The 26,697-nt window shown below is 38.4% G+C and overlaps 3 protein-coding genes across 3 annotated transcripts; 1 reads left to right on the forward strand and 2 right to left on the reverse strand.

Annotated features, from left to right (window-relative positions):
- Positions 1-2,669: 2,669 nt before the first annotated feature.
- LOC129367350 (sialoadhesin-like) lies at positions 2,670-24,325 on the forward strand. Its single transcript, XM_055041721.1, has 10 exons — positions 2,670-2,703; positions 2,853-2,925; positions 20,725-21,081; positions 21,181-21,390; positions 22,118-22,378; positions 22,533-22,793; positions 23,148-23,235; positions 23,330-23,393; positions 23,563-23,738; positions 23,831-24,325. The coding sequence occupies exons 2-10, from the start codon at positions 2,871-2,873 to the stop codon at positions 23,931-23,933; spliced, it is 1,575 nt and encodes a 524-aa protein (XP_054897696.1). The 5' UTR covers positions 2,670-2,703; positions 2,853-2,870; the 3' UTR covers positions 23,934-24,325.
- A 1-nt stretch (position 24,326) lies between these two features.
- On the reverse strand, positions 24,327-25,208 carry LOC129367351 (histone H2B 1/2-like). Its single transcript, XM_055041722.1, has one exon. The coding sequence runs from the start codon at positions 25,181-25,183 to the stop codon at positions 24,809-24,811; it is 375 nt and encodes a 124-aa protein (XP_054897697.1). The 5' UTR covers positions 25,184-25,208; the 3' UTR covers positions 24,327-24,808.
- A 419-nt stretch (positions 25,209-25,627) lies between these two features.
- Positions 25,628-26,153, reverse strand: LOC129367205 (histone H4). Its single transcript, XM_055041506.1, has one exon. The coding sequence runs from the start codon at positions 26,135-26,137 to the stop codon at positions 25,826-25,828; it is 312 nt and encodes a 103-aa protein (XP_054897481.1). The 5' UTR covers positions 26,138-26,153; the 3' UTR covers positions 25,628-25,825.
- Between the last annotated feature and the right edge of the window lie 544 nt (positions 26,154-26,697).

Consider the following 26,697-nt stretch of genomic DNA (forward strand, 5'->3'; position numbering starts at 1 on the left):
TTTAGGTTAAAAATTGAGTCTTCAATTTTTGGTTTTTTGAACAGTATTCTTTCACTGTTGTTAAGAACTTAAAAATTTGAAGGTAATATTGTTTGCATTTCAAACAATATTAAAATAACCACAAAACCACGATAGAACCTAGTAGTTGATTTATATAGATGGATATATTTTAAATTTACAGTAAGAATATAGTTTCTGTACTAATAATGATGACTCAAGAGTCCTTTTGATTATGGCATATCTCTGCAAGCATTTTTGCCCCATGAAGGGGGAGATGCAAATCTCATGAATGTTACATTGTGCTAAATGAAACACTAATACAATTTCTACCTTTGCTTGTTATTTCAGGGACTTAAAAGAAATTATCCATCTACAGAATCACACAAGCATACAGCAAAGACTCTCGAAGTGGTTTACTGGAGCCCGAGTGGAAGTGGAAATAGACTAGAGAGACTGCCAGTTCAAACTCAGGTTGGGGAGGTCTTTCAAGATGGACAGTTTCAGTAAAGTATGAGAGATTTCAAATTTAAGCATGCATATGGCATGTAGGTTATTTTTAAAAATGTTTAACAAAAATGTATTGTGAAAGATCTATATAGGTGTGTATATTCACATTGTGTGTATCAATGTGAATATATGTGTATAAAGTTATATAGATAGTATTTAGATGTATACATTTATAGACCTGTAGGAAAATATGTAGGTGTCTTTATTTGTGTGCATCTATAGATATATATTTATAGATCTGTTTATAAGTTTGTTATAGTAAACTAGCTTCTGTTATTTTCAAAGATGTCGTGAATAATTGCAGATTTCTTTTTGTGGCACCATTCCCTGAGTATTAATGAAGTTCTAATAATTGCTGTAGTGAGGTAAAAAATAACTCCTGACAATATTTTAAATTACTAAATAAAAGCCTTGAGCAAAATAAATTTTTCATCTCTTTTTTTTTTTTTTTTATTTGAACACGTTTTAAGCTAGACTTTGGATTGTTGATCAAGATTGCATATCTATGAATGTAATTCACATCCAGGTTAGATGAGAATTGTTCCTACAGGATTAAGGCATCTGGGTCCCGCTGAAAGCCCAGTCAGCACCCATTAAAATCTACTTGGGCAAACCCATGTGGGGCCACCATGGAAACCGTGGACAAACCCACTTGGTACCCATATTCTAGCCCAGTTCAGACCCAATTGGGACCCAGGTAAATATTCCTGACAGCACCCTAGTGGGCCACAGATGAGCCTCATGTAAGTTAACCACATGGGCCCCACTGAAAGCCCAGTTAGCACCCATAAAAATTTACTTGGGCAAACCCATGTGGGGCCACCATGGAAACCGTGGACAAACCCACTTGGTACCCATATTCTAGCCCAGTTCAGACCCAATTGGGACCCACGTAAATATTCTTGACAGCACCCTAGTGGGCCACAGATGGGCCTCATGTGAGTTACCATGTGGGACCCACTGAAAACCAGTTAGCACCCATTAAAATCAACCTGGGCAAACCCATGTGGGGCCACCATGGAAACCGTGGACAAACCCTTTTGGGACCCATATTGCCTGCCCACTTATATCCCATATGGGGCCCACCTAGGTGTGCTGGCTGGGTTGTGGTGCATAAAGAAAGGTGAAAGGTCAGAGGTCAGCCCTCTATCCTTCACACTATTTGGATGCAGTTGCTTCAGTTCACGTCCAGCAGAGGCTACAGAGGATTCACCAGGTCAAGGTCAACCATGGAGGGGTCATGAACCCAGTTCACCACGACCCGTAACCAAGGAGACGGTTGGAAGTCCATATAAGGTCGTAACAGAGCAGAGCACAGAGACTGTACTCTGATATTTCATGTTAATATATTGATATGTAATCCCTCATTTTATATTGATCATGTTTATTTGCTCATATAAAAGCTTAGAAAGTTGATAAAAATATGGTTTTGTTTGTGTTGCTGTTTTTGATCTGCTTTTTGCTTTTAATAAATCTTCATTTTTCTTTTCATAATCAAACTCTTATATCTGGGAGTGTTTGTTTGATAAGCCTCTTAAAGATTATAATGCAAGTATCTGATTTCTGAAAGGGTAATTATTAAAGAGCATGTGGTGATGTTTTAAAGTGGTTTAGTCAAAGCGCCAACTTTGAACAGCAATAAATGACTCTAAAAAGCAGAGACCTGTTCTTTAGGCTGATATTTCCTGTTGGCTGTTTGTTCCGTTTTTCTGTTCTCTACATACTGCTTAACATACCAGAAATGTCTAACAAGTCGGGTATTTAGACATATTCATTTACAAAAACAGAACAAGTTTCTAATAACCACAGGCAGATGAAGCGAAGCAGGAAATTCAGTTTTTTTGATTCTATATTTTTATATATTTTTACCCCACTAGTTTCATCCACAGCAGTAAAAACCAGAAATGAAATTTAAAAACTATAAACTGATGCAACTTCAAACAGAGATCATTTTATAACCATTTTGATAATAAAGCTCATCACTGAAGCACAATTTGTGACAAAAAATAGCATTTCAAAATAACAATGATGACAATAAACACACAGCAACAAAAATTAGGCAGAGATGAATGAAAGTATTTCCGATTAGCTAGAAATAAGAAGAGGAAGGAAAACTAACCAAGCCCTCAATGTAACTTCCACCCTCAGAGGTGATGCTCTGCAGCGTTGCATTGCAGGACAACAGCTTCTCCTGAGGTGAGCAGCCTGAAAATTACTTTATTTTATAACAAATTACAGCTAATGAGAGACTTTTGATGTTGAAAGACTTTCATGATTAACAATTGTAGGAAGATTTAAAGATGTAAAACTTTCTGATTAATTTTCATTTTGCTGAAACCAAACAGTTAAAGAGAGAAGCAGCGATGAGTTTTTCTGCAGCAGCAACTGGGTTTGTTGCCCTGTTCCTCTCTATGACAGGTACTGAAACATGTTGATCAACTCGAGTTGACAGACTATCTGCAATATTTGGTGCAAATCAAATTAATGGAAGTAATAACTGTTTAAAATGTCCAGTGGTGCATTGTGGGAGGTGTAGTTGTTATTATTGTGAATGTGATTTATATTTTTGATGTTATTTGTGTTACAGTGGGACAAGCTGAACCTGACTGGTCAGTTAAATATGATCCATCTCAGATCTGTGCCTTGACAGGATCAACAGTGAAGATAAAATGCTCCTATACATATCCATACAAAATACATGGAATAACAACAAAAGTTAAAACAAGGCTCTGGTTCACTAAAGGAAATAATCAAGTCCCTGTGGATCTGAAGAAGGATTCTGACTATAATGGTCGAATAATTTATGACTTTACAGGCAGCAGCTGCAATCTGACAATCAAAGATCTGAATCTGAGAGACTCAGCTGAGTACAAGTTCAGGTTCATAACAAACCAACCAGGCAAACAATTTACTGGTTTACCTGGAGTCACCTTGACTGTACCAGGTAACAGATCTGTGTGTTTGTTGTGAATCTTTGTGTTTCTATTTGCATGTTTCCAGATTGATTTTAAACTGAGATGTTCTTGTTCCTTCAACCATCCAGACCTCAGAGTTCAGGTCAGAAGATCAGAGATGCAGACAGAGCTGAAGTGTGAAAGCAGCTGTGATCCAATCAAACCTCCTTCATATGTTTGGTTCAACAAGGAGGAGAAAATGGAGGAACAGACTTCTTCTATACTGGTCTCAGTCAGATGGAGACAGATTTTCTTGTTCTGTTAAAGGACACAAAGATCTCCGCTCTCTCTCTGTGTGTAAGTTTATTAACATTTTATTCTATCAATATTTCCACATGATCCATAGAATAAACTCTCAATCAAATCAATTGATACACATTTATTGATAAAAAACAGAGTTTTCCCCTTTGCATATATTTTGTATGTCTGATTATTAAACATTTACTACGTTTTTGAGTAGCCATATTACTGAATAATTGTTTTTCAATGGTTTCTTTTTGAGTAACAATATAAAGACTTAATGCTGCTGTTGTGGCCATTTATGTTGATATTTTGTACATTGTAATTTCTATCAATTTATTTACTTCTATGGTTAGTTAGAAAATGTTTAAGTTAACTTAGAATTGATGGAATAGTTTAGATGACTTTGTTAACCTGTAGACCCTCCTATTAATTGAAGTAATTAAAGTTTATTGTTTGGCTGATTTCCCCTGTCATGACTGGAGGCTTTTGTAAAATGATTTTTTTTTGCAACTTTTGAACTTAAAACATCAAATCAAGTTAATTTTTCTTTTCATTTAACTTGTAAGACATTTTTAGTAATTGTTGCATCTATATTTTTTCAAGAAAGAAAACATAAATATTTTGGTGGTGCGTTCAAGAACCAAACCACCTGTTGCCACCATAATGTTTGGTGTTGGAGGCCAGAAGGCTGTGGCAGCTGCCCTGATACTCTTTACTCTACTGACCTCCAGCAATCAGTAAAATATCCAGATGATAATGATGCTGAGTTTTATATTTTCCTCCAGATGCTCCAACGTTTACCTCTGCTAACCTGATGACCTCTGGTCAGATAAACTGAGGGGCGTTCAGTGACTCTGAGCTGCAGCAGTGATGCTAACCCAGAAGCTAACTACACCTGGAGGAAGAAGAACAACCAATCAATCGTCAGTGAAGACCAACAGTTTGTCTTCAGGTCCATCCTGTCCTCAGACTCTGGACTGTATTACTGCACAGCTCAGAACCAACTGGGAGAGGAAACATCTGGACCCGTCTCTGTCCAGGTCACATGTGAGTCAATCTGGTTTAACTACAAACGTACCAGTATTTTACTGAAACACCAGCAAATAATCCCTGATAGATTTACATTTCTTCCCCTTCAACAGATTAATGTCTTCACCTCTTTCTCTCAGTTCACCTTTGACCTTTCTGCCCTGTCCTCCAGATGGTCCCAGGCCTCCCTCAGTGTCAGTGACTCCCTCTGGTGAAATCATGGAGGGCAGCCTGGTGACTCTGAGCTGCAGCAGTGATGCTAACCCAGAAGCTAACTACACCTGGTACAAGGAGGGAGAGGAGGCACCAAAAGCTTCAGGACAAAACTTCACCATCACTAACATTATGTTCAAGCAGAGAGGAAATTATTACTGTGAAGCTCAGAACAGCAGAGGGCGCTGTAACTCCACTGTGAATGTGAACGTTGTGCCAGGTAAGGAAATGCAGGTTTCAGATTCATGTCACCACTGTTCGTGCTAACAAGTCCATTATGATATATATAAGAAAAACAACTCACAAGGAATAGAAAAAAAAAAAGGTAAATCAGCTTCAGAACAATCTTACAGTATGTGTGTGGTAGCCATTTTTGAACTCGGCGTTTTCTCTGACGGGTAATAATGAAAAACGGATATGATGTTACTTCTGTTGCTTTAAGTTTTGTAATGGAGGAGCAGAAGCAATGCGTTCAAGTCCACAGGGATCAACCACTGTCAGTCTCACACCTTATTTGGAAATGGAAATTGGACCGTTACACTCCATGAGTGACGGGGGCGCTATTTCCTATATTATCCACAGTATATCTACATCTTTAGGAGGGAGGTTCACTCTCAGCATGTATTTGAATTGTCTCTCTTATTAACTAAAGCGCAGCTCATAGTTTTCTTTTGTTTGTTTGTGTGGGTTTTTTTAAATAAAATTTTGTAACTTTTCGATTTACTTCTAAATCTGCTCCACAGTCTCATCTTTATGGGCCTCTAGTGGCGTGGGGGTGGTAACACAACTAATATTATTACATTACTCAATCAGAATACCTCAAAGTCTTTATTATTTATTATAATTTTTTCATTTTCGTAAGGAGGTGGAGTTAATTAAATTACCTAAATAAGACTCGTTCTCCTGCATCGACTCAGACAAAACCAATAGACACAATCGGTAAAGAAACTCTAAAAACGTAAAATCTGAGAAAGTTGAACTCTCTAAATATATACACAATCATTACCATGAAACTAGTGTTAATGAAAATGCCATTTATACTTAATTAAACTTATGCATCTCTTTACTATATCGGTCTGTAGCTTTTAACTCGCAAGACCAAAATAATCAATCATCGATCTCTAGATCTGCAATCACAGCACGTATGAGCTTTACTCTGGCAGGACAATCAATCATGGTGCTTTTTGAGACTAATGATGCAAAACAATATTATTTTGCTTATTACTTTTTCCCCTTTTTTAATGTATTTGTCTAAAATAGTTTTATAACCACTATATTGGCGCAACTAAAATAAAAAATTGTTTAAAAGTTACATGAAACAACATTTTCAGACATTTATTTAACTTATAAATGTATTTATTTATTAAAAGAAAAACTATTTTCTTGTTGTTTTTGGGTGTTATAAATAATAATAAAAATCCTTCAGCTTTTACATTAAGGACAATAAATATATTTTCTTCAACAGATTGGTATTCATTTTGTTTAGAATAGACCATTCCCTCTGTCTCTCCAAATGAACGACAAAGTTTCATTTAAACTGGAATCAGAGCAGAATTCGTTTTTGAAACTATTTTTATTTAAGAATATTAAAGTCATCCAGAAAATATAAACAAAAGTGTGAAAACATCCATTTCTAACATTATTAGGGAGGAAGCCGAGGTCAGTGATTAGAAATGAACTAATTTCACATTTCACAGCAAGAATATAAATTACTGCATTGACTTTTGAGAAACTAAACAACCAAAACAGCCTACTCAATTTTATTTAACACCAACTGTTTTTTGTAGAATATGAATTTTGTACAGGACATCATGAGGACTCAGCATAAATTAATGACCAGATGTGAGTTAACATCAGTCGAGTAACACAGTTTTCTTTGTTCTGATAAATTAGGTCAATCAATGTCAACAACGATCATCATCAGGCTGGCTGACTATTCATCCTGATTTCTCTGCTTGTCTGATTATTTCTTTAAGGTAAAACAATGAGAAAATTCATCATGTCCTTCCTTCTATTCTGCTTTTTGACACATATTTGCATTGTCTTTTATCCAGAACACAGAAACTATGAAAATGAACAGAAAACTAACTGAACCAATAGAAATGAAGGAGGTGAGAAGGACCAGTGAGATCACATAGTGAGTATTCATTGATCTGAATTCAACCAATCAGCCCAGGATTACATGAAGACATGTTTCTTCTTTTGGTTCATTGTTCAATTACTGTAAATGCATATTTTAGAAAAAAACAGATGGTTTAAAAAAAAACTATGAATGTACAGTGCTGGATTTCAACAAAATAAAAAGTAGAAACATGTGCAACACAAAATCAACAAACAAACCAAATACTGTTTGTACATAATGAGCTTCCGAGTTATAAAATCTGCAAGTAGTGAGAACAATTGTAACAATTGTTATGAAATGTTAAAGAATCGAGCCAATAGCAACTTGTGGTGCATAAAGAAGCTGAAAGGTCAGAGGTCAGCCCTCTGTCCTTCAGACTATTTGGATGCAGCTGCTTCAGTTCACGTCCAGCAGAGGCTACAGAGGATTCACCAGGTACCAGTCAAGGTCAACCATGGAGGGGTCATGAACCCAGTTCACCAAGACCCGTAACCAAGGAGACGGTTGGAAGTCCATATAAGGTCGTAACAGAGCGGAGCACAGAGACTGTACTCTGATATTTCATGTTGATATATTGATATGTAATCCCTCATTATATATTGATCATGTTTATCTGCTCATATAAAAACTTAGAAAGTTGATAAAAATATGGTTTTGTTTGTGTTGCTGTTTTTTATCTGCTTTTTGCTTTTAATAAATCTTTAATTTTCTTTTCATAATCAAACTCTTATATCTGGGAGTGTTTGTTTGGTTAGCCTCTTTCATTTCATAATGCAAGTATCTGATTCCTGAAACTTGTAATTACTTAAAAGCACATGCTGAGGTTTTAAAGTGGTTTAGTCAAAGTCCCTCCTGGAGTCACTGTGGGACCCTATAGTGCTAAAACGTAGAGCTGACTTGAATTAAAACTATCTGGGAAAACTGGAATTAGCTTTTTTCTTCAAATCAGACAAAATGGCTGTCAATCAACTCAACAAAGTTTGTGCTGGATTGTGCAGCAAATATTTTTGTTTGTGCTGCTATCATTCTAAAGATATTAAGAAACATTTTTCTAAAGGTCATCAAAGGTCAATGAATATCAGTTCTTTTATAAACAGTTTGTGCACTGATTTAAAGTCGTAAAAATAAGTGTTGATGATGACTACTGATCATGAAATTGAGATGGAAACAGCAGACTAGATAGTTAGCACTTTCCAGACTGACTTTTCGTACAGTTTGTCCAATAGCGCCCTCTGTTGATCAGAAACTAAATTACACCATCTGTGTTTTAGGAGGTGTCCAATCTCAATAAGACATTGTTCCAAGTAAATTTCATCCATGTTAAAATTAAATTATTCATGTTCATAGGTTAGCAATTCACAATTTCAAATGACCTTCACAGATCCACTATGAACTGATGATGCGGTTGGTTGACCTTTGATGACCTCTAGAAACATTTCTTTATGTCTTTAAAATAATAGCAGCACAAACGTTTGGCACCATTTTTGTCTGATTTGAAGAAGGTGGGGATATCAACATCACTCAGGTGACATCCGGTTATTTCTAAAGCATTACATTCTCAGTCTATATAGCGCCCTCTATGGGAATGGAGGAATCCTGTTTCCTGTGTGCTTTTGAATCTGGGTTTCACTTTTTCTGCAACATTTTTAGATGGCTTATAATTCACTTTAAATAAACTTTATAAATAAGAATGGAACCATGACTCTTGTCTGTTTAGGTGAAATTTAGACGAGAGCCTTTATTGAGGTAAAGGGAGCAAATTAAAAATAACAATAATTTAAGATATTTAACAATTTTTTTAGTTAAATGATAAAAAAAAAACAACCTGCCACTTTTATTCTACTTCAGTCATGTTCTGCTTCATGTTGAGTCATGAAGAGTTTTTACAAGGTGCAGCAGAAGATGAATGCAATACAGAATATGACCAGGAGAGGGCAGCAGCTCTGCAGAGTGAGGATCAATGTGACCAATGGAAGAAGAGTATTTCTCAACAGAGCATGCCAAACAGTAACAGCAGCAACAATGACTGAGGGGGAAAATAGGGGGTGATATTTAGTTGCCAGACAAATGTAATAATATTTAAATAAATTCAGTGAGTAAAGGATGTTAATATCTGCCAGATATTTCTCCCTGCCTTCCTTTGCTCTTCTTAGGAACTTCCTGGATTCACATCTTATTTCCTCGCGTTTCATCTCAAACAAACTTTTATCCACGTCAAATCCAACACAATATTTGGCCACATAAAGGATGATTTTTGAGAAATCCATTTAAACAATTAACAAAATATATAAGCATTATTCTTTAACTATAAAAACTGAACATAAGGCATTTCTTGTTTTGTCTACATCAGAATTGAAGTTCACAGCAGTATATTTTAAATTGTTCCCGTTTTACAACAGGTCATCTGCTACCATCATGTTCTCCCATTAGCTGTTCACACATAAGAGGAAGGAAACTGAGCTCATTCTCAACTACATCTTTGTGTCATTTGCATAAAGTTCTGGAGACTAAAGTAGAGTTTCTGCCTTTTTTGGTTCATTTAAAGAGATGAAAGGAGCAGCTATGAGTTTCCTCAGCAGCGATCTGTGGAGTTATTGTCCTTCTCATGGCAGCAGGTAACGAGCAGGAAACTTTATTTAATCTGCATTTGGATTCACATTTTAGGAAATAAGTAAAAAAGATAATTAAAGCATCTAGATAAAATGATTTAGGGGAAAAGGGTTCTGCTTATCATATATTTATGAATCTGTTTGTTTTGTAAAGTTAAGAATGAATAAAGTTATGAATAATCTGGATAGACTTTGATGAACATTTCTGACAGATTATGAATGACAGATTTTATGTATGTCAGTCATCTTTGCTAATATTTTATCAGCTCTGACTGGATGGACGATTAAAGTCAAATACCTTTAAAATTCACTGCATGAGCTTCCTCTCAGTGTTTCATATTTTAGATCAGATCTTTGTTGTGTTGCAAGGAGCTTAATGAAGATGTGACACAATGAAAACGTCTTCAGCTAAAATGATGAATTTTATTGAATTATTTTGGGAAAAGTAAATCATTTAATGCTTTTTGAAGCACATGAATAAGTCATGAGTAAAAGTCAGTGTTACATTCAAGATAAATAAGAAATGTTCATCTTAGATTGACAAATATAGATTTGGGGTAAAACACGTTATGTGTTTTTTCCCCTAGAGGCCAAATTGAGATTATTTTAGAACCTGATACCTGATACTTGACTTGCTAGGATTTCCTACTAAATTGTGATGAATGTTTAAATCCAGAAAGCAAAGCGAGTCAAAGTGATAATGTGCACAAGAGTGAACTCTGTACATTGTAATAAACATGCAGAGCTGATGAAAGAACAGACTCTTCGGTTCAGATATAGAGAAATAAGTCATTTGGTTTTCTTCAGTGTAGAAGAGGAACTTTGAGTGTGAGGGAAGTGTTAGAAAAATGTCTAAATGAAGGATATGAAAACACAGTTTACAAGAAAAACATTTGAGAGAAAACATTTATAGAACAATCTAAACAGGCTCCAGTGACACAATGAGAGCAGCCTGCGTTTCTTCACACATCTGCTGTAAACTCAGTCAGTTCTCAGCAAATTGGGCTTCAATGTTGGCCCAGTTCAACTGAATGTTTAGGTCATCTGATAAATTTGGCTCCCATTGACATTTTGTGGGGATCAATAAAATACGTTTGAATATTAAACCCTGAACGGCCAACATGCTGTTGACTCGTCAGATTGATCTGACAGTCACTTTGTGTTCAGATGGTGAATGAAAACAGCAACTAGAGAGTCATGATGTGGAAACATCGTCTGCTGCTGCAAACACAGCAGGACTGACAGCAAAGCACCTCATCAGATTTATTGATGCATTATAATAACACCAATAGTTATAATTATGACTATAAAGCTATTCTTATTATTTTGTCTGAGTTCAGTTGGTTCACTAATCATCAATTAACAACCAATAATCAGTGATTGCTTTTAAATCCGGCTGGTTCAACTTGACTCTCCCAGATTCCAGAATCTGAACTGGATCCTGTTACTGACGGTGATGTTCAGGACCAGGAGCCACAAGTTCAGTTCTGCTTAAGGCCCCATGAAACCCAGAACTGCAAGGCCCCAGATGATTTATTTTAATAAGCACTGATGACATCACAATATATTGATATATTAATTGTTCATTATGCAGTCGTTGTTTTTACAGTATTAACAGTTTTCCAGTCTTTTTTCTAGGAGTCAGCAACAAGTTAAAAGATGCAGAGTCGACTTGTTGTTTCAAAAACATCCACTGTTAGTTTATTATTTATTATTTATTGATATATTATTGATATTAACTTTGATTATTGATTTTAACTTTGTGTGGAAACTCTCGAGAGCGCATACATTTTTTGTGTTGTACATTTTGTAAGCGAGACTCGGGATTCTTCAAATGTTAAAAGTTTTCAGCTGATACATATTATCATTTTGAAAATGTATTTCAGATTCATTAAAATATGTTTTCATGAACAGTTTATTTAAGGTTTATTTAATGTCTGTTTTTCTTCCAGATGTTTGTGGTCAGAATGGTTGGTGAGTGAGTTATAGTCCTGACATTTGTGCCCTGAAAGGATCAACGGTGAAAATGAGCTGCAACTATAGTTACCCAGCATATTACGACAATGTTAAGACTTATATAATGGAAACATTTTGGTTTACAAAACAGTTTGATGGAGGTTATGTGGATCTGAAAGACGACCCAGATTATTCTGGTCGTGTGGAATACCAATGCGAACACACTTTCTGCACTCTGAAGATTTCTAATGTGAGACAAACTGACTCAAATACGTACAAGTTCAGGTTCATAACAAACCATCCAAATGGAAAATACGCGGGTTTACCTGGAGTCTCTTTGTCTATCACAGGTAACAGTTGCTATTTAAGTCCGTTGGTTTTGAGATGTTGCAAATATTACAGTTTAAGCTCTAAATAAATTTGTGTAATTTTCATGAGATTATGACTTTTTGTCCACATAGATCCACAGCTCCAGGTGAAAGTAAACAGATTAGATGATCCAATCAGGATCCAGCTGACATGTCACACTGACTGCCAGCTGCCTCGTTCAGTTTCCTACGTCTGGCTGGTGGATGAAAAAACACACAAAGAAGGAAACAATATTTTCCTGTCCTCATTTAATACCACACACAGATATCAATGTGCCATCAAAGGACATAAGGACGTTCCATCTCCTGCAGTGTGTAAGTTTGTATCTCTGTTTTTGTCTGCTGGAAATATTTAAAGTATTTAGTTCAACAAAAAATATTAATTCACCAGGCAGGTTTAGATCTAAAAATATTTAAATTCAACCAAGAAATGTGTTACAGTCACTGACTTGACAGGCATCTCAAAAGTTCAAAACATTTTTTGCAATTTTCTGTTTTAAAAAAAAAAAAAAGCATCTGCTTTTATCTACAAACCATCACATCAAAATCAATTGATTCTTGTTTCTTCAGCGAGGTCACAGCAGTGAAACTTGTCTCTGCACAAACCTTTCACACATCTCCACTGGTGGCTTCATTATTTATCTGGTAATAAGTTGCAAATCGTTGAGGTTGGAGAGCCTCTTTGCCATCACCCTAATCTGTTGCTCTCCACATATTTACCATCAGATTTCCTGTGCAGCCTGACAGTTTTCACAGTGATTCACTTTTTTCAATATTTTGTAATTGTTAATTTGTTGCAATTCAAATTGTGTTACAATAATCTGTTTCCCCAAAATGCTGCGCATAAATATCTCATTACAATAATATGTAAAAAAGATTTGAAATTAAGACATTTTGAATGCGATGCCACAAGTTTAGTACACTTATCTCTACATATTTGTAAATGTATTGATATTTGGGATTCTGAGTATTATTCTCTCGTTTTCTCCAGACGCTCCACAGACCCCCGTTCTGTCAGTGACCCCCTCAGAAACTGTTGAAGGCTCTGAAGTGACTCTGAACTGCAGCTGTGATGCTAATCCAGCAGCTAAATACAACTTTTACAGGGTGAATGGAGAGAAACATGGTCAACTTCTCATAACAGAAACACAAGCAGTCTTCAGCTCCATCCAGGTCTCTGATTCTGGGAGGTTTTACTGTACAGCTGAAAACGACCTTGGCAGCCGAACGTCTCCAAGTATCGATATTAACGTGAAACGTGAGTAAAATCCAATAGAGACTTTTTGTAGATTCTGTAAAAACTAAACAACATTTTTCACCCTTTTCACAAAAGATTTGTCAAAATGTAATTCTGAGCTGGAATAATCAGAAAGTCCTGACAGGAAGTTGAAAATGTTTTCAGTTTCAAGCGTGGCCTTCAGATTTTCCTGTCTGAATTTTTTGATTTTCAGATTAAAACAGAAAATTGGGTGTTTGTAGATTAGACAATGAGGGAAAGTTTTATTCTTCCAGTTCCTGGGTAACCAGTTTATAAAATAAACTTTTAATATATTCTATGATATAGTTTGAAGCATACAAATCCAACTTCAGGTTTCATTTTGTTTCCTCACTCAGACGGTCCAAAGAACTGTTTTGTGTCAGTGAAGCCCTCTGGATCAGTGGAGGAGGGAAACCCAGTGACTCTGAACTGCAGCAGTGATGCTAACCCAGCAGCTAGCTACACCTGGTACAAGGAGAATAAAATCATTGCTAATGGATCAGAGGTGTATCATGTCTTTGCTGTCGGCTCTGAGAACAGAGGAAATTATTCTTGCAAGGCTCAGAACCTGCATGGAGGATGTAACTCTTCACCTCGATTTCTAGATGTTCTCTGTAAGTTTTTAGTTTTTTTATATCAGGAAGTATTTCCATGTCATTCATGCTTAGTTAATGTCCTCTTATTGTTTTTGTCAGATGCCCCAAAGGTTCCCTCTGTGTCCATGACTCCATCAGGTGAGATCATGGAGGGAAACCCGGTGACTCTGACCTGCAGCAGTGATGCTAACCCAGCAGCTAGCTACACCTGGTACAGGGCAAAATACCCTAATCCCCTGGAATCAAACAAAAATCTCATCTTCAGCTCCATTAGTTCAAAGGATTCTGGGCAATATTACTGCATTGCCGTAATATTATTATACTACTTTGTCTTGCAGATGCTCCCAGATCTCTTTCAGTGTCTCAGAGTCCGTCTGGTGACATCATGGTGGGCAGCTCCGTGACTCTGACATGTAGCAGTGATGCTAACCCAGCAGCTAACTACACCTGGTACAAGGAAGGAAAGGAGGAACAAGAATCTTCAGGAGAACGCTTCATCATCACCAACATACAAAATGAACATCGTGGGATCTATTACTGTAAAGTCCAGAACAAGATAGGACATCATAACACCTCTGTATCAGTGACTGTTGTAGCAGGTAAACATTTCTCTTTTAAATCATCCAATGACCTTTATATGACCTTTATCCCAGGCATAGTTAGCGTACAAACTGTGGGCTAAACAGAGGATACAGAACAAAAACTCGGATTGAATTTTAGATTGTAGCACAGAGAAGCTCGACATTAGCTTTACGCTACAGCCTGAAATTCTGCATGTTTATTATAAGTGAGGAAGTTAATAGAGATCAATCTGAACTTTCTGTTTAAAGATCAGCCAGGTGTAAATTTAGAACCACATAAAACTGTTAAAAATTAATGCACTGGAAGAAACAAAATCACAAATTTATTTGGTTTGCAACTTGGCAGTCAAGATTGCTCTGGATACCGGTGCTATCACTAGGAGTTTCTAGAACTCGTTTCCTCTCTGCACCACCATGTCGATGGCGTCGCTCCTGACCGCCTTGGAGATCCTCAGGGCTTTTCACTGTGACCGTTGATCTCCAGCACCACGTCTCCCAGCAGCATCAAAGCTGCAGAAAATCTTTATTTATTACACACAACTTTAACTTGGTTTCATTAAATAGAAAACATTTGGAGGATTTTCCCTCTAAGAAGTAAAGCATCACATTTTGAGTTTGGGTTGATTTCTTAAAATTTTTTGTACAGTGTTAAAGATTTCTGATCTACGACACTAAAAAAATTAATTATGAGAATAAAGTCACACAGAAGTTGAAACAATAAAGAATAAAGTAGTATTCCAAGAATAAAGTCATAATACATAATATTATGATTTTTTTCTTGTAGTATGGCTTATTTTTTCTTAGTAGGGACCTAATACTCTGTGTTGATCACAATTTTACTCTATTTTAAAAGTTAATCTGATTAAATTCCTGTTAAATTAGAATATAATAATTCAAAATATGTTCATCACATTTATGAACAGAATCAGACTTGAGCTGTTTTAGAGTCTCTGTCACTTTAAATTCGAATAAGCTCCTTCTGGCCACGCCCCCAACTCAACCTTTACACTCGCGCCAAATTGGCTGCCACCAGGTGCACAGTTAGACAAAATGGCTGCCACCAGGTGTACAGTTATACAAAATGGCTGCCACCAGGTGCGCAGTTATACAAAATGGCTGCCACCAGGTGCACAGTTAGACAAAATGGCTGCCACCAGGTGCGCAGTTATACAAAATGGCTGCCACCAGGTGCACAGTTAGACAAAATGGCTGCCACCAGGTGCGCATTTAGACAAAATGGCTGCCACCAGGTGCACAGTTAGACAAGCATACATCTTTGACCCTGAGTCAGACCCAAAAGCAGAAGAAGTGGAGCCTCCTGCGCAGTGAACAAGAACGCAGCTGGTGGTTTCCGAATTGTAAGTCAAACACAAAACTGTTCTAACAGTTGGTAGAGCTCGGTTTGACTTGGGGCCAAAAATGCAACATTTATTACATTTTCAGCCGTTCACTTTCACACTGCACTGTGTCAAACAAACTAAAGATCAGACGAGTAATTCAAGTGTAGAATTATTGCTCACAAAATGAATATTATGTATAAATACGAATGCAACAGTTCAGTCAAATATAAATCTATCGTTAATCTCTTCATGCTAAATAAATTTGAGTCATGCAGAACTGATCTGATCGTTTCCATTTCAATGATCAGAAGGAAGACCGGGCCACAGAACTACAGTGAGTTCATTGATGAGGTCATTGATGACATCATATACATCACAATAGATCAAAGATGTTCTGAGCCTTTAAACGTTGGAATCTCAAGACATTGAACATTCAGGATCCAGACATCGCCTTCATTCTCAGTGTTTCGTAGCTATGATTAATTTCTCTCACGCTCTCGTGCCGTTTGCCCTGCCGCTCGGCTGGGGACTCGGATACATGATAACAACAGGCATTGAGAAAATGTTGGAATACTTTAGTGCCTCGGATTCAAATTTTGATGGCACGGACATGGAAGAAACCGACCCGGCGGGGAAGGTTTCTTCTCCCACTCAGTCTGTGAAGGTCCCCAACGACCAGGCTACCCCGGCTGGGGTAGCCCTCTCACCCTCAGAGAGCTCTGCCCCGGCTGGGGTAGTTCTCTCTGAGGAAGAGAGCAAACTCGTTGGGGACAATGCAAGTCTGGCTAGTGAAGAGGTTTTTTTCATATTAAATGATGTTCGTTTATGTATAATATAAATGTAATATTTTTTGATTCACAGTCAAGGTGTTTTTCTGTGCAGCTGAAAACGGTGTACAAACTAATGAAACATGATGTGTCTACTGAAGTAAGTTTTCCAGGGTTGTTGAACTTCCCCAGACAGTTATTTGGGAACTCGCTGTTTTTCCCGTGGCCTTCCTTGCATGGAGATAGAGTGTTTAGTTTTCACTTCCCATAGACATTACAGTGAATGAGTATACAAGGATCAATGGACCCGGAGGGGGACGTTGACCTTTTGGAGCAAATGTTTTGGGCAGAAACCATGCAGATGACAGAAGCTCCACCGGACACCGAAGAGGACAGGGACGTTTCAGAAAACCTTTGCAAGATTTCAAATAACTTGACTAACAGCTGGGTGAACGCCGCATTGCAATCTGTCCTGAATCTGAGCGAGACGAAGCGATGTCTCGCTCAGGAGAAGATCTTCTTGGAGGCGTCGCCAATTCCCTCCTGCTCTGGTTTAATTCTATCAGCAATTCGCAATCCCGGCAAACATGTTTCTCCCGAGGAGATAAAGCCAATCCTGGAAGAACTGACAGCGAGGGACCTGGGAAAGGGCGGGGAATTCGAAGTAAGGTCATTGGTGGAGCTGGTTTTAGTCTGGCTGGACTCGTTTGGTGGAAAGACCGACACAGAGTTGTTCAGTCAGGGCAGCTGCTCCACATGCCAGGCTAATTGTTTGGAGCTCTTAAGCAATGGCCCTGTAATTGAACTGCCAACACCTCGTTTTGAGGACAACATCCAAACACTTTTTAGACCGTGGTTGTCTTTAGGGCTCAAAACAATTTGTCCTGGCTGTGGAGCAGAGCTGAGTTACAAGCACTGCCTGACGAACAACAATGTGTTGGTGTTCCACCTGCCGCAGTCAGCCAGACTAGGCCAGCTCAATAAACTGACCCCCAACCAGTCCCTCACTGTACAGGGAGAACATGGACCAGAAGTCTACAAATTGTCATCGGTCATCTGCAATGGTTCTGACAAATCCAAATTCTACACATGCATACCTCACGGAGCTCAGGTAGTAAAAGCCATTGATGATCATGTCTTCACTGCAGCGGCTGTCTGCAGTGAAGACATGAACAGGAGGGGATTTCTGTATGTCTACGAAAAAGAAAGGAAGAGATAGATTTGAATTAAAAGTTTTCTCCAGCCCCTCCTCTCAAAAGCGTTAAAGCTGAGAGGAGCTAGAAATTTCTAAATTAGTTTCTGAAAATTTTCTGGGATGGATGGGTAAAAAGATAAGACAGGTTTCCTGTTTGCAGGTTTCTCTCCGGGCGCTCCGGCTTCCTGCCACAGTCTAAAATCATGACTGTTTGGGTAATTGGCCTGTAAATTCTCCTTAGATGTGAATAAAACATGAATTTTGTGAACAAAACAGTTGCACAGTGGCTCAGTTGGGAGAACTGTTGCCTTGCAGCAACAAAGTCCTGGGTTTGAATCCCCTCTCTCATAACTCTCTTCCCTAGAGCCTTTATTTCAGAATAAAAGCTCAGAAATAATTAAATGTATTTCTGACACGTAATTACAAAATGTCAGTCATACATTTTGTAATTAAATTTCATAAATGACATATAAAAAAGAAATTTGCAGGTTTCTCTCCGGGCGCTCCGGCTTCCTGCCAAAGTCTGAAATAATGACTATATTATAAATATATATATATAAAAAGATTAGATGGGTTTCCTGTCTCGCTCCCTTCTCCCTAACGGGGTCGGGAGGTGCTGGTGCCTATCTCCAGCTGCGTTCCAGGTGAGAGGCGGGGTTCACCCTGGACAGGTCGCCAGTCTGTCGCAGGGCATCACAGAGACAAACAGGAAAAACAACCATGCACACACACACTCACACCTAGGGAGAATAAGACCAATTAACCTGACAATATTGTTTTTGAACTGTGGGAGGAAGCCGGAGAGAACCCACGCAGCACAGGGAGAACATGCAAACTCCGTGCAGAAAGACCACGGGCCGGGTATCGAACCCAGGACCTTCTTGCTGCAAGGCAACAGCACTACCCACTGCGCCACTGTGCAGCCCGGATCAATATCAGATTTATATTAATATTCTTTCTTGTTCTAATATTTTAGGTCCAACAATGTCAATGATCACCTGCAGGTTGGCTCTATTGATCCTGATTTCTATGCTTGTCCTCATTATTTCTATAAGGTAAATCTGTATGAAAATTTCATCAGTTGGGTCAAATGTTTATGTTCTTCCTGATTTTCTGTGTTTTCAAATTGCTTTTTTTTTTTTCATCCAGAACCCTGAAGACTATGAAAAAACCCACAAAGCTTTCTGATCCTGTAGAAATGATGGAGATGAGAAGTGCTATTGAGATCACATAGTGATTCATTGATCAATCATTGATCTGTAATGAACCAATCGGCATATTTGTCATTCAATCACTGTACATAAAAAAAGTCGGACAGAAAAACTAAAAATATTCAATGCTGGATTTCACCAAAATGAAGTTAAATTTTTTTTAAAAACCCTAACCATAAAAAAAGACAATATAAAAAAAACTGTTTGTACATATTGAGCCTCTGAGTTATAAAGACTGCAAGTAGTGAGAACAATTGTAACAATTATAATGAAATGTAAAAGAATCGAGCCAATAGCAGCTTGTGGTGCATAAAGAAGGTGAAAGGTCAGAGGTCAGCCCTCTGTCCTTCACACTATTTGGATGTAGCCTCTTCAGTTCACGTCCAGCAGAGGCTACAGAGGATTGACCAGGTACCAGTCCAGGTCAACCATGGAGGGGTCATGAACCCAGTTCACCACGACCCGTAACCAAGGAGACGGTTGGAAGTCCATATAAGGTCGTAACAGAGCGGAGCACAGAGACTGTACTCTGATATTTCCTGTTAATATATTGATATGTAATCCCTCATTTTATATTGATCATGTTTATTTGCTCATATAAAAGCCTAGAAAGTTGATAAAAATATGGTTTTGTTTGTGTTGCTGTTTTTGATCTGCTTTTTGCTTTTAATAAATCTTCATTTTTCTTTTCATAATCAAACTCTTATATCTGGGAGTGTTTGTTTGGTAAGCCTCTTTCAGTTTATTACACAAGTATCTGATTCCAGAAAGGGTAATTATTAAAGAGCATGTGGTGATGTTTTAAAGTGGTTTAGTCAAAGCCCCAACTTTGAAATGACTCTAAAAACCAAAGACCTGTTCTTTAGGCTGATATTTCCTGTTGGCTGTTTGTTCCGTTTTTCTTTTCTCTACATACTGCTTAACATACCAGAAATGTCTAACAACTCAGGTATTTCGACATATTCGTTTACAAAAACAGAACAAGATTCTAATTACCAAATGCAGATGTAGCGAAGCAGGAAATTCAAGTTTTTTGCTTCTACATATTTTTACCCCACTAGTTTCATCCACAGCAGTAAAAACCAGAAATGAAATTTAAAAACTTTATAAACTGATGCAACTTCAAACAGAGATCACTTTTATAACCATTTTGATAATAAAGCTCATTACTGAAGCACAATTTGTGACAAAAAATAGCATTTCAAAATAACAATGATGACAATAAACACACAGCAACAAAAATTAGGCAGAGATGAATGAAAGTATTTCCGGTTTGCTAGAAATAAGAAGAGGAAGGAAAACTAACCAAGCCCTCAATGTAACTTCCACCCTCAGAGGTGATGCTCTGCAGCGTTGCATTGCAGGACAACAGCTTCTCCTGAGGTGAGCAGCCTGATAATTATTTTATTTTATAACAAATAACAGCTAATGAGAGACTTTTAATGTTGAAAGACTTTCATGATTAACAATTGTAGGAAGATTTAAAGATGTAAAACCTTCTGATTGATTTTCATTTTGCTGAAACCAAACAGTTAAAGAGAGAAGCAGCGATGAGTTTTTCTGCAGCAGCAGCTGGGTTTGTTGCCCTGTTCCTCTCTATGTCAGGTACTGAAACACGTTGATCAACTCAAATTGACAGACTATCTGCAATACTTGGTGCAAATCAAATTAATGGAAGTAATAACCGTTTAAAATGTCCCAGTGGTGCATTGTGGGAGGTGTAGTTGTTATTATTGTGAATGTGATTCATATTTTTGATGTTATTTGTGTTACAGTGGGACAAGCTGAACCTGACTGGTCAGTTAAATATGATCCATCTCAGATCTGTGCCTTGACAGGATCAACAGTGAAGATAAAATGTTCCTATACATATCCATACAAAATACATGGAATAACAACAAAAGTTAAAACAAGGCTCTGGTTCACTAAAGTAAATAATCAAGTCCCTGTGGATCTGAAGATGGATTCTGACTATAATGGTCGAATAATTTATGACTTTACAGGCAGCAGCTGCAATCTGACAATCAAAGATCTGAATCTGAGAGACTCAGCTGAGTACAAGTTCAGGTTCATAACAAACCAACAAGGTGGAGCATTTACTGGTTTACCTGGAGTCATCTTGACTGTAACAGGTAACAGATCTGTGTGTTTGTTGTGAATCTTTGTGTTTCTATTTGCATGTTTCCAGATTGATTTTAAAGTGAGATGTTCTTGTTCCTTCAACCATCCAGACCTCAGAGTTCAGGTCAGAAGATCAGAGACGCAGACGGAGCTGAAGTGTGAAAGCAGCTGTGATCCAATCAAACCTCCTTCATATGTTTGGTTCAACAAGGAGAAGAAAATGGAGGAACAGACTTCTTCTATACTGGTCTCAGTCAGAGATGGAGACAGATTTTCCTGTTCTGTTAAAGGACACAAAGATCTCCGCTCTCTCTCTGTGTGTAAGTTTATTAACATTTTATTCTATCAATATTTCCACATGATCCATAGAATAAACTCTCAATCAAATCAACACATTTATTTATAAAAACAGAGTTTTCACCTTTGCATATATTTTGTATGTCTGATTATTAAACATCTACTACATTTTTGAGCAGCCATTTTACTGAATAATTGTTTTTCAATGGTTTCTTTTAGAGTGACAATATAAAGACTTAATGCTGCTGTTGTGGCCATTTATGTTGATATTTTGTACATTGTAATTACTATCAATTTATTTTACTTCTATGGTTAGTTAGAAAATGTTTAAGTTAAATTAGAATTGATGGAATAGTTTAGATGACTTTGTTAACCTGTAGACCCTCCTATTAATTGAAGTAATTAAAGTCTATTGTTTGTCTAATTTCCCCTGTCATGACTGGAGGCTTTTGTAAAATGATTTTTTTTTTGGCAACTTTTGAACTTAAAACATCAAATCAAGTTAATTTTTCTTTTCATTTAACTTGTAAGACATTTTTAGTAATTGTTGCATCTATATTTTTTCAAGAAAGAAAACATAAATATTTTGGTGGTGCGTTCAAGAACCAAACCACCTGTTGCCACCATAATGTTTGGTGTTGGAGGCCAGAAGGCTGTGGCAGCTGCCCTGATACTCTTTACTCTACTGACCTCCAGCAATCAGTAAAATATCCAGATGATAATGATGCTGAGTTTTATATTTTCCTCCAGATGCTCCAACGTTTACCTCTGCTAACCTGATGACCTCTGGTCAGATAACTGAGGGGCGTTCAGTGACTCTGAGCTGCAGCAGTGATGCTAACCCAGAAGCTAACTACACCTGGAGGAAGAAGAACAACCAATCAATCGTCAGTGAAGACCAACAGTTTGTCTTCTGGTCCATCCTGTCCTCAGACTCTGGACTGTATTACTGCACAGCTCAGAACCAACTGGGAGAGGAAACATCTGGACCCGTCTCTGTCCAGGTCACATGTGAGTCAATCTGGTTTAACTACAAACGTACCAGTATTTTACTGAAACACCAGCAAATAATCCCTGATAGATTAAAATTTCTTCCCCTTTAACAGATTAATGTCTTCACCTCTTTCTCTCAGTTCACCTTTGACCTTTCTGCCCTGTCCTCCAGATGGTCCCAGGCCTCCCTCAGTGTCAGTGACTCCCTCTGGTGAAATCATGGAGGGCAGCCTGGTGACTCTGAGCTGCAGCAGTGATGCTAACCCAGAAGCTAACTACACCTGGTACAAGGAGGGAGAGGAGGCACCAAAAGCTTCAGGACAAAACTTCACCATCACTAACATTATGTTCAAGCAGAGAGGAAATTATTACTGTGAAGCTCAGAACAGCAGAGGGCGCTGTAACTCCACTGTGACTGTGAACGTTGTGTTAGGTAAGTCAAACAGAGGCCACAGTTGGACTCTCAAAAGGTCAGAACCGATCCGGATCCACTGGAATCAGAATAATCTCCTGGAACCAGAACCGGCTGGAGCGACGAGAAACAGCAGCAGACAATCAGAGAGGGAGGAGAAAACAGGTTGATAATCATCAACAGTCTGGAAATGTGAAACATTGGAGATGAATCTCATGTTAAGAACCTGGAGATACTGATGACTGATTTCCTGAAGAGAAACTATTGTTTATAGCAGTTTGATGTTGAGGAGAAACGCTGGCTGCCTTTAATAATAGTAATTAATGGGTCTAATTGCTGCGTACTGAACACTGACTGTCACTGTGATCTGTTCAGCACCAAGGAACCAAGTCGCTGCTGCTGCTGCTGCTGCTGCAGTTCCTGCTGTTTTCCTGATTCTCATCTGCCTCTTTTTGTGGATCCTGTGAGCAGTTCTGTTACTTTGAAGAGTTGTTGTTTATTTATTTTAACAAAGTCTTGATTTTTCATCATCACCTTCTGAAATAATTTCCTTCCAGCAGAAAAACCAAAGTGTGGAAGCAGCAGTCCAGACCTGCAGCAGGACAAGTTCCCAGTGAACAGGTTAGAGAAGAAAATGACTTGTTTGCTCTTTCAACGTTTTCATAAATTCATTGAATTCTTCATTGGTAATGTTATTATGCACCAAGTAGATGAGGGGAAAAAACACTTGGGTTTACCCTGAAGCTCTCTCATAGCGCCCCCTACTGGTTAATGTGACTGGTGTCCACAGGTGATCCCAGCAGAGGACGATGTTGCCTACTCTGTTGTCCACTTCGCAACAAAACAGGAAGAGCTTGTTTACTCCAACATCAGCCCAACTCAGTCCAACAGACACAAGAAGAGGAAGGAAGAAGAGATGGTGGAGTACGCCTCTGTTAACTGTGGTAGAACCAGAACTGATGCAAGGTGAGACGCTCTATATGTTAAAAAATAAGATCTGAACTGATATGTTCTTGTTCTGTATATTATCTCTACTAACATGAAAACAATTCCTGCAGGTCTGAGTCTGCACAGCAGGACAGTGTGGAGGATCCAGCTGCCTTGTACAGTTCAGTCAACAAACCAGGAAGGAACATCAGAGAAACTCCTAGTGGTTTATAAATGACTTTTACTTTTATTCTCCACTAGTTTATCCAGAGAAATCCTGTTATAAAGTACTTTTTGGTTTCTCCAGCTTTTCTTTTTTTTGTTTCTATTTCCTGTAATTCATGTAAAGACTTTGAATTGCCTTGTTGAGGAAAAAGGAAACAGTTTTGATGTCATTTGTATTATTATTATACTCCAGTTTATTCCAGCACAAATAAATAATATAATTTATAGGATTATGTCAGAATGTGCAACTTAAATTTTGTTTGAATAAAGTTCAACCTTAATCCAGCTTTCAGATGATTTGTGTGTTGCAGGTTGGTAACTAATAGATACACAACTTTATACACACAGATCAGCATGATCGCCAAAATAAAAGCCTGAACAGACCTGCTTCAGAAGGGAAGTTTCAGCATAGAAACTATTTTTGCTGCAAGTATTTTTACAACCCTTTGAATTTTGTATTGAAGATATGAGTCAATATATTTTATTACATAATATTTACTATATTTTCAATATTGTTAAACTAAAAGTCTTTCAATTTCAAGTTGAATTGTCAAGTTAGAACTACTGGACCGATCAGGCCCATTTTAAATGTTTTGGATGATTTGAGATATTAGCAAGATTTTAATTTTAAGCATAAATTGCTTAAAAAGAGAAAGTCAATATACCATTGGTGGCATATGATTGGGCCACTATGTTCATGTTACTAAAACATTCGAGTGAAACTCATGTGAACTTTCCCATATTACAATAAGTTGCATTATCACACCTAAAACCATGAAACATTGCAGAGGAGTTCAGCTCTCCAGTGTTGTGTGTGGCTCTTAAAAGAGCCGTTGTGTTGTTGTGTCCGAGCTGTAGCAGCATTAGCTTTAGCATTAGCTGGTCTACTTGGAGCTGGTGTACTTGGTGACCGCCTTGGTGCCCTCAGACACGGCGTGCTTGGCCAGCTCACCGGGCAGCAGGAGGCGCACAGCGGTCTGGATCTCCCTGGAGCTGATGGTGGAGCGCTTGTTGTAGTGAGCCAGACGGGAGGCCTCGGAGGCGATGCGCTCAAAGATGTCGTTGACGAAGGAGTTCATGATGCTCATGGCCTTGGAGGAGATGCCGGTGTCGGGATGGACCTGCTTGAGCACCTTGTAGACGTAGATGGCGTAGCTCTCCTTCCTGGTCCTTCTCTTCTTCTTGCCTCCTTTGCCGGCGGTTTTGGTGACCGCTTTCTTGGAGCCCTTCTTGGGCGCAGACTTGGCGGGTTCAGGCATGTTTCCTCAGAGTTTACAGCAAACAGTGAACAGGAGTAGCGGAGGGAAGCTGCTGTTATACAGAGAGAAACTCCTCCAGTACCGCCTCCTGGCTGTGATTGGCTGAGCCAGCAAGCAGGGCGGGGCTGAGTTCAGCCAGAAGATGATTGGTTGAAAAGTTGCGCCTGATTTAACTGAAGAAAATCGGCGGGAGGAAACTGAACATTCTCACGTTAGATTTCTATAACCTGTAATGTATGAGGGTTTATACCGATATAAATATATTTCCTACACATTTCTGTTTTATTCTTAACTAGTAATTTTATTTGAAACCAACCAACTTGTGAACCTGCGAGTTGATGAAAACATCCATGTTTCATATGAAAACTTTGATCTTTGGGTGTAAAAATCTACAACAATGATGTTTAGAGTAAGAAGAAAGTGTGAAATCCTTTTAACATAAATGTTCAGCAAACATTGTTACTCTTAACTGGTTCCTTCGCACCAGATAATTCTCAGTGGATTGAATCATATACACAAATAAAGTCATGGTTTTCAGGCAACATGAATTAACGTGAGTTTTGTGACGTGAACAAGAACCTTGACCCCATCAGCAGCAGTTGTTGGCCCTGAAAAGGGCCTTTGGTTCGCTGTAATGTGAGTTTAACCCCCGAAGCCGTACAGAGTGCGGCCCTGCCTCTTGAGAGCGTACACCACGTCCATGGCGGTGACGGTCTTCCTCTTGGCGTGCTCAGTGTACGTCACGGCGTCACGGATGACGTTCTCCAGGAAGACCTTGAGCACCCCGCGGGTCTCCTCGTAGATGAGGCCGGAGATCCGCTTGACTCCCCCGCGGCGAGCCAGACGGCGGATGGCGGGCTTGGTGATTCCCTGGATGTTGTCTCGGAGGACTTTGCGGTGGCGCTTGGCGCCTCCTTTGCCCAAACCTTTCCCTCCTTTGCCTCGTCCGCTCATCGTGACTCTAAGCTGGTTCTCTGCAGTAATGAGGATGTAGCGGGTTCAGCAGCGTTTGTAGCGGGACTGCGGACGTGTTAGAAGTCAGGGGAGAGGGTTACCTGGGCCGACTCGGTCTGGGCCTTCCCTTTGGCGCCACCTACCGACAAATATCAGGAGAGACAACTATTATTTATTGCTGTTTTTCTCAAATATTCATTTCAATATGATAAAGTTAATAGATGACTATTGCATTATATATCATCATGTGGACAGATAATAATTATAACTAAATTATAACTAAATGTTTGACAGAATAGTAGATGTATGACAATAGATGCAGCACATGATTATTAATGGCAGCCTATGTGATGATAGAAAGATCTGGAAACTGATGGAGGACTGCAACATAATAAAGTTTAATTTGTCAAATAAATTAGATTTAAACTTGCTCGGTGCTTTTTCTCTTGATCCCTGCAGCTTCTTTAGACATTTATAAGATTATTGTGATCGACTGTCCAAAGGAGCTTTGAGATGTAACAAGGATTTTAGATGAAAAATGAAGTTTAGATACAGCGCTG

The sequence above is a fragment of the Poeciliopsis prolifica genome, unplaced genomic scaffold (genome assembly GCF_027474105.1).
Source record: "Poeciliopsis prolifica strain line A6 unplaced genomic scaffold, Auburn_PproV2 SCAFFOLD016, whole genome shotgun sequence".
Taxonomy (NCBI): domain Eukaryota; kingdom Metazoa; phylum Chordata; class Actinopteri; order Cyprinodontiformes; family Poeciliidae; genus Poeciliopsis; species Poeciliopsis prolifica.

Coding starts and splice junctions, on each gene's coding strand:
- LOC129367350 (XM_055041721.1), top strand. CDS start 2,871: ATGAGTTTTTCTGCAGCAGCAACTGGGTTTGTTGCCCTGTTCCTCTCT. Junction 21,082..21,180: donor AGTCATCTTGACTGTAACAG/GTAACAGATCTG, acceptor TCAACCATCCAG/ACCTCAGAGTTCAGGTCAGA. Junction 23,236..23,329: donor TGCCTCTTTTTGTGGATCCT/GTGAGCAGTTCT, acceptor ATTTCCTTCCAG/CAGAAAAACCAAAGTGTGGA.
- LOC129367351 (XM_055041722.1), bottom strand. CDS start 25,183: ATGCCTGAACCCGCCAAGTCTGCGCCCAAGAAGGGCTCCAAGAAAGCG.
- LOC129367205 (XM_055041506.1), bottom strand. CDS start 26,137: ATGAGCGGACGAGGCAAAGGAGGGAAAGGTTTGGGCAAAGGAGGCGCC.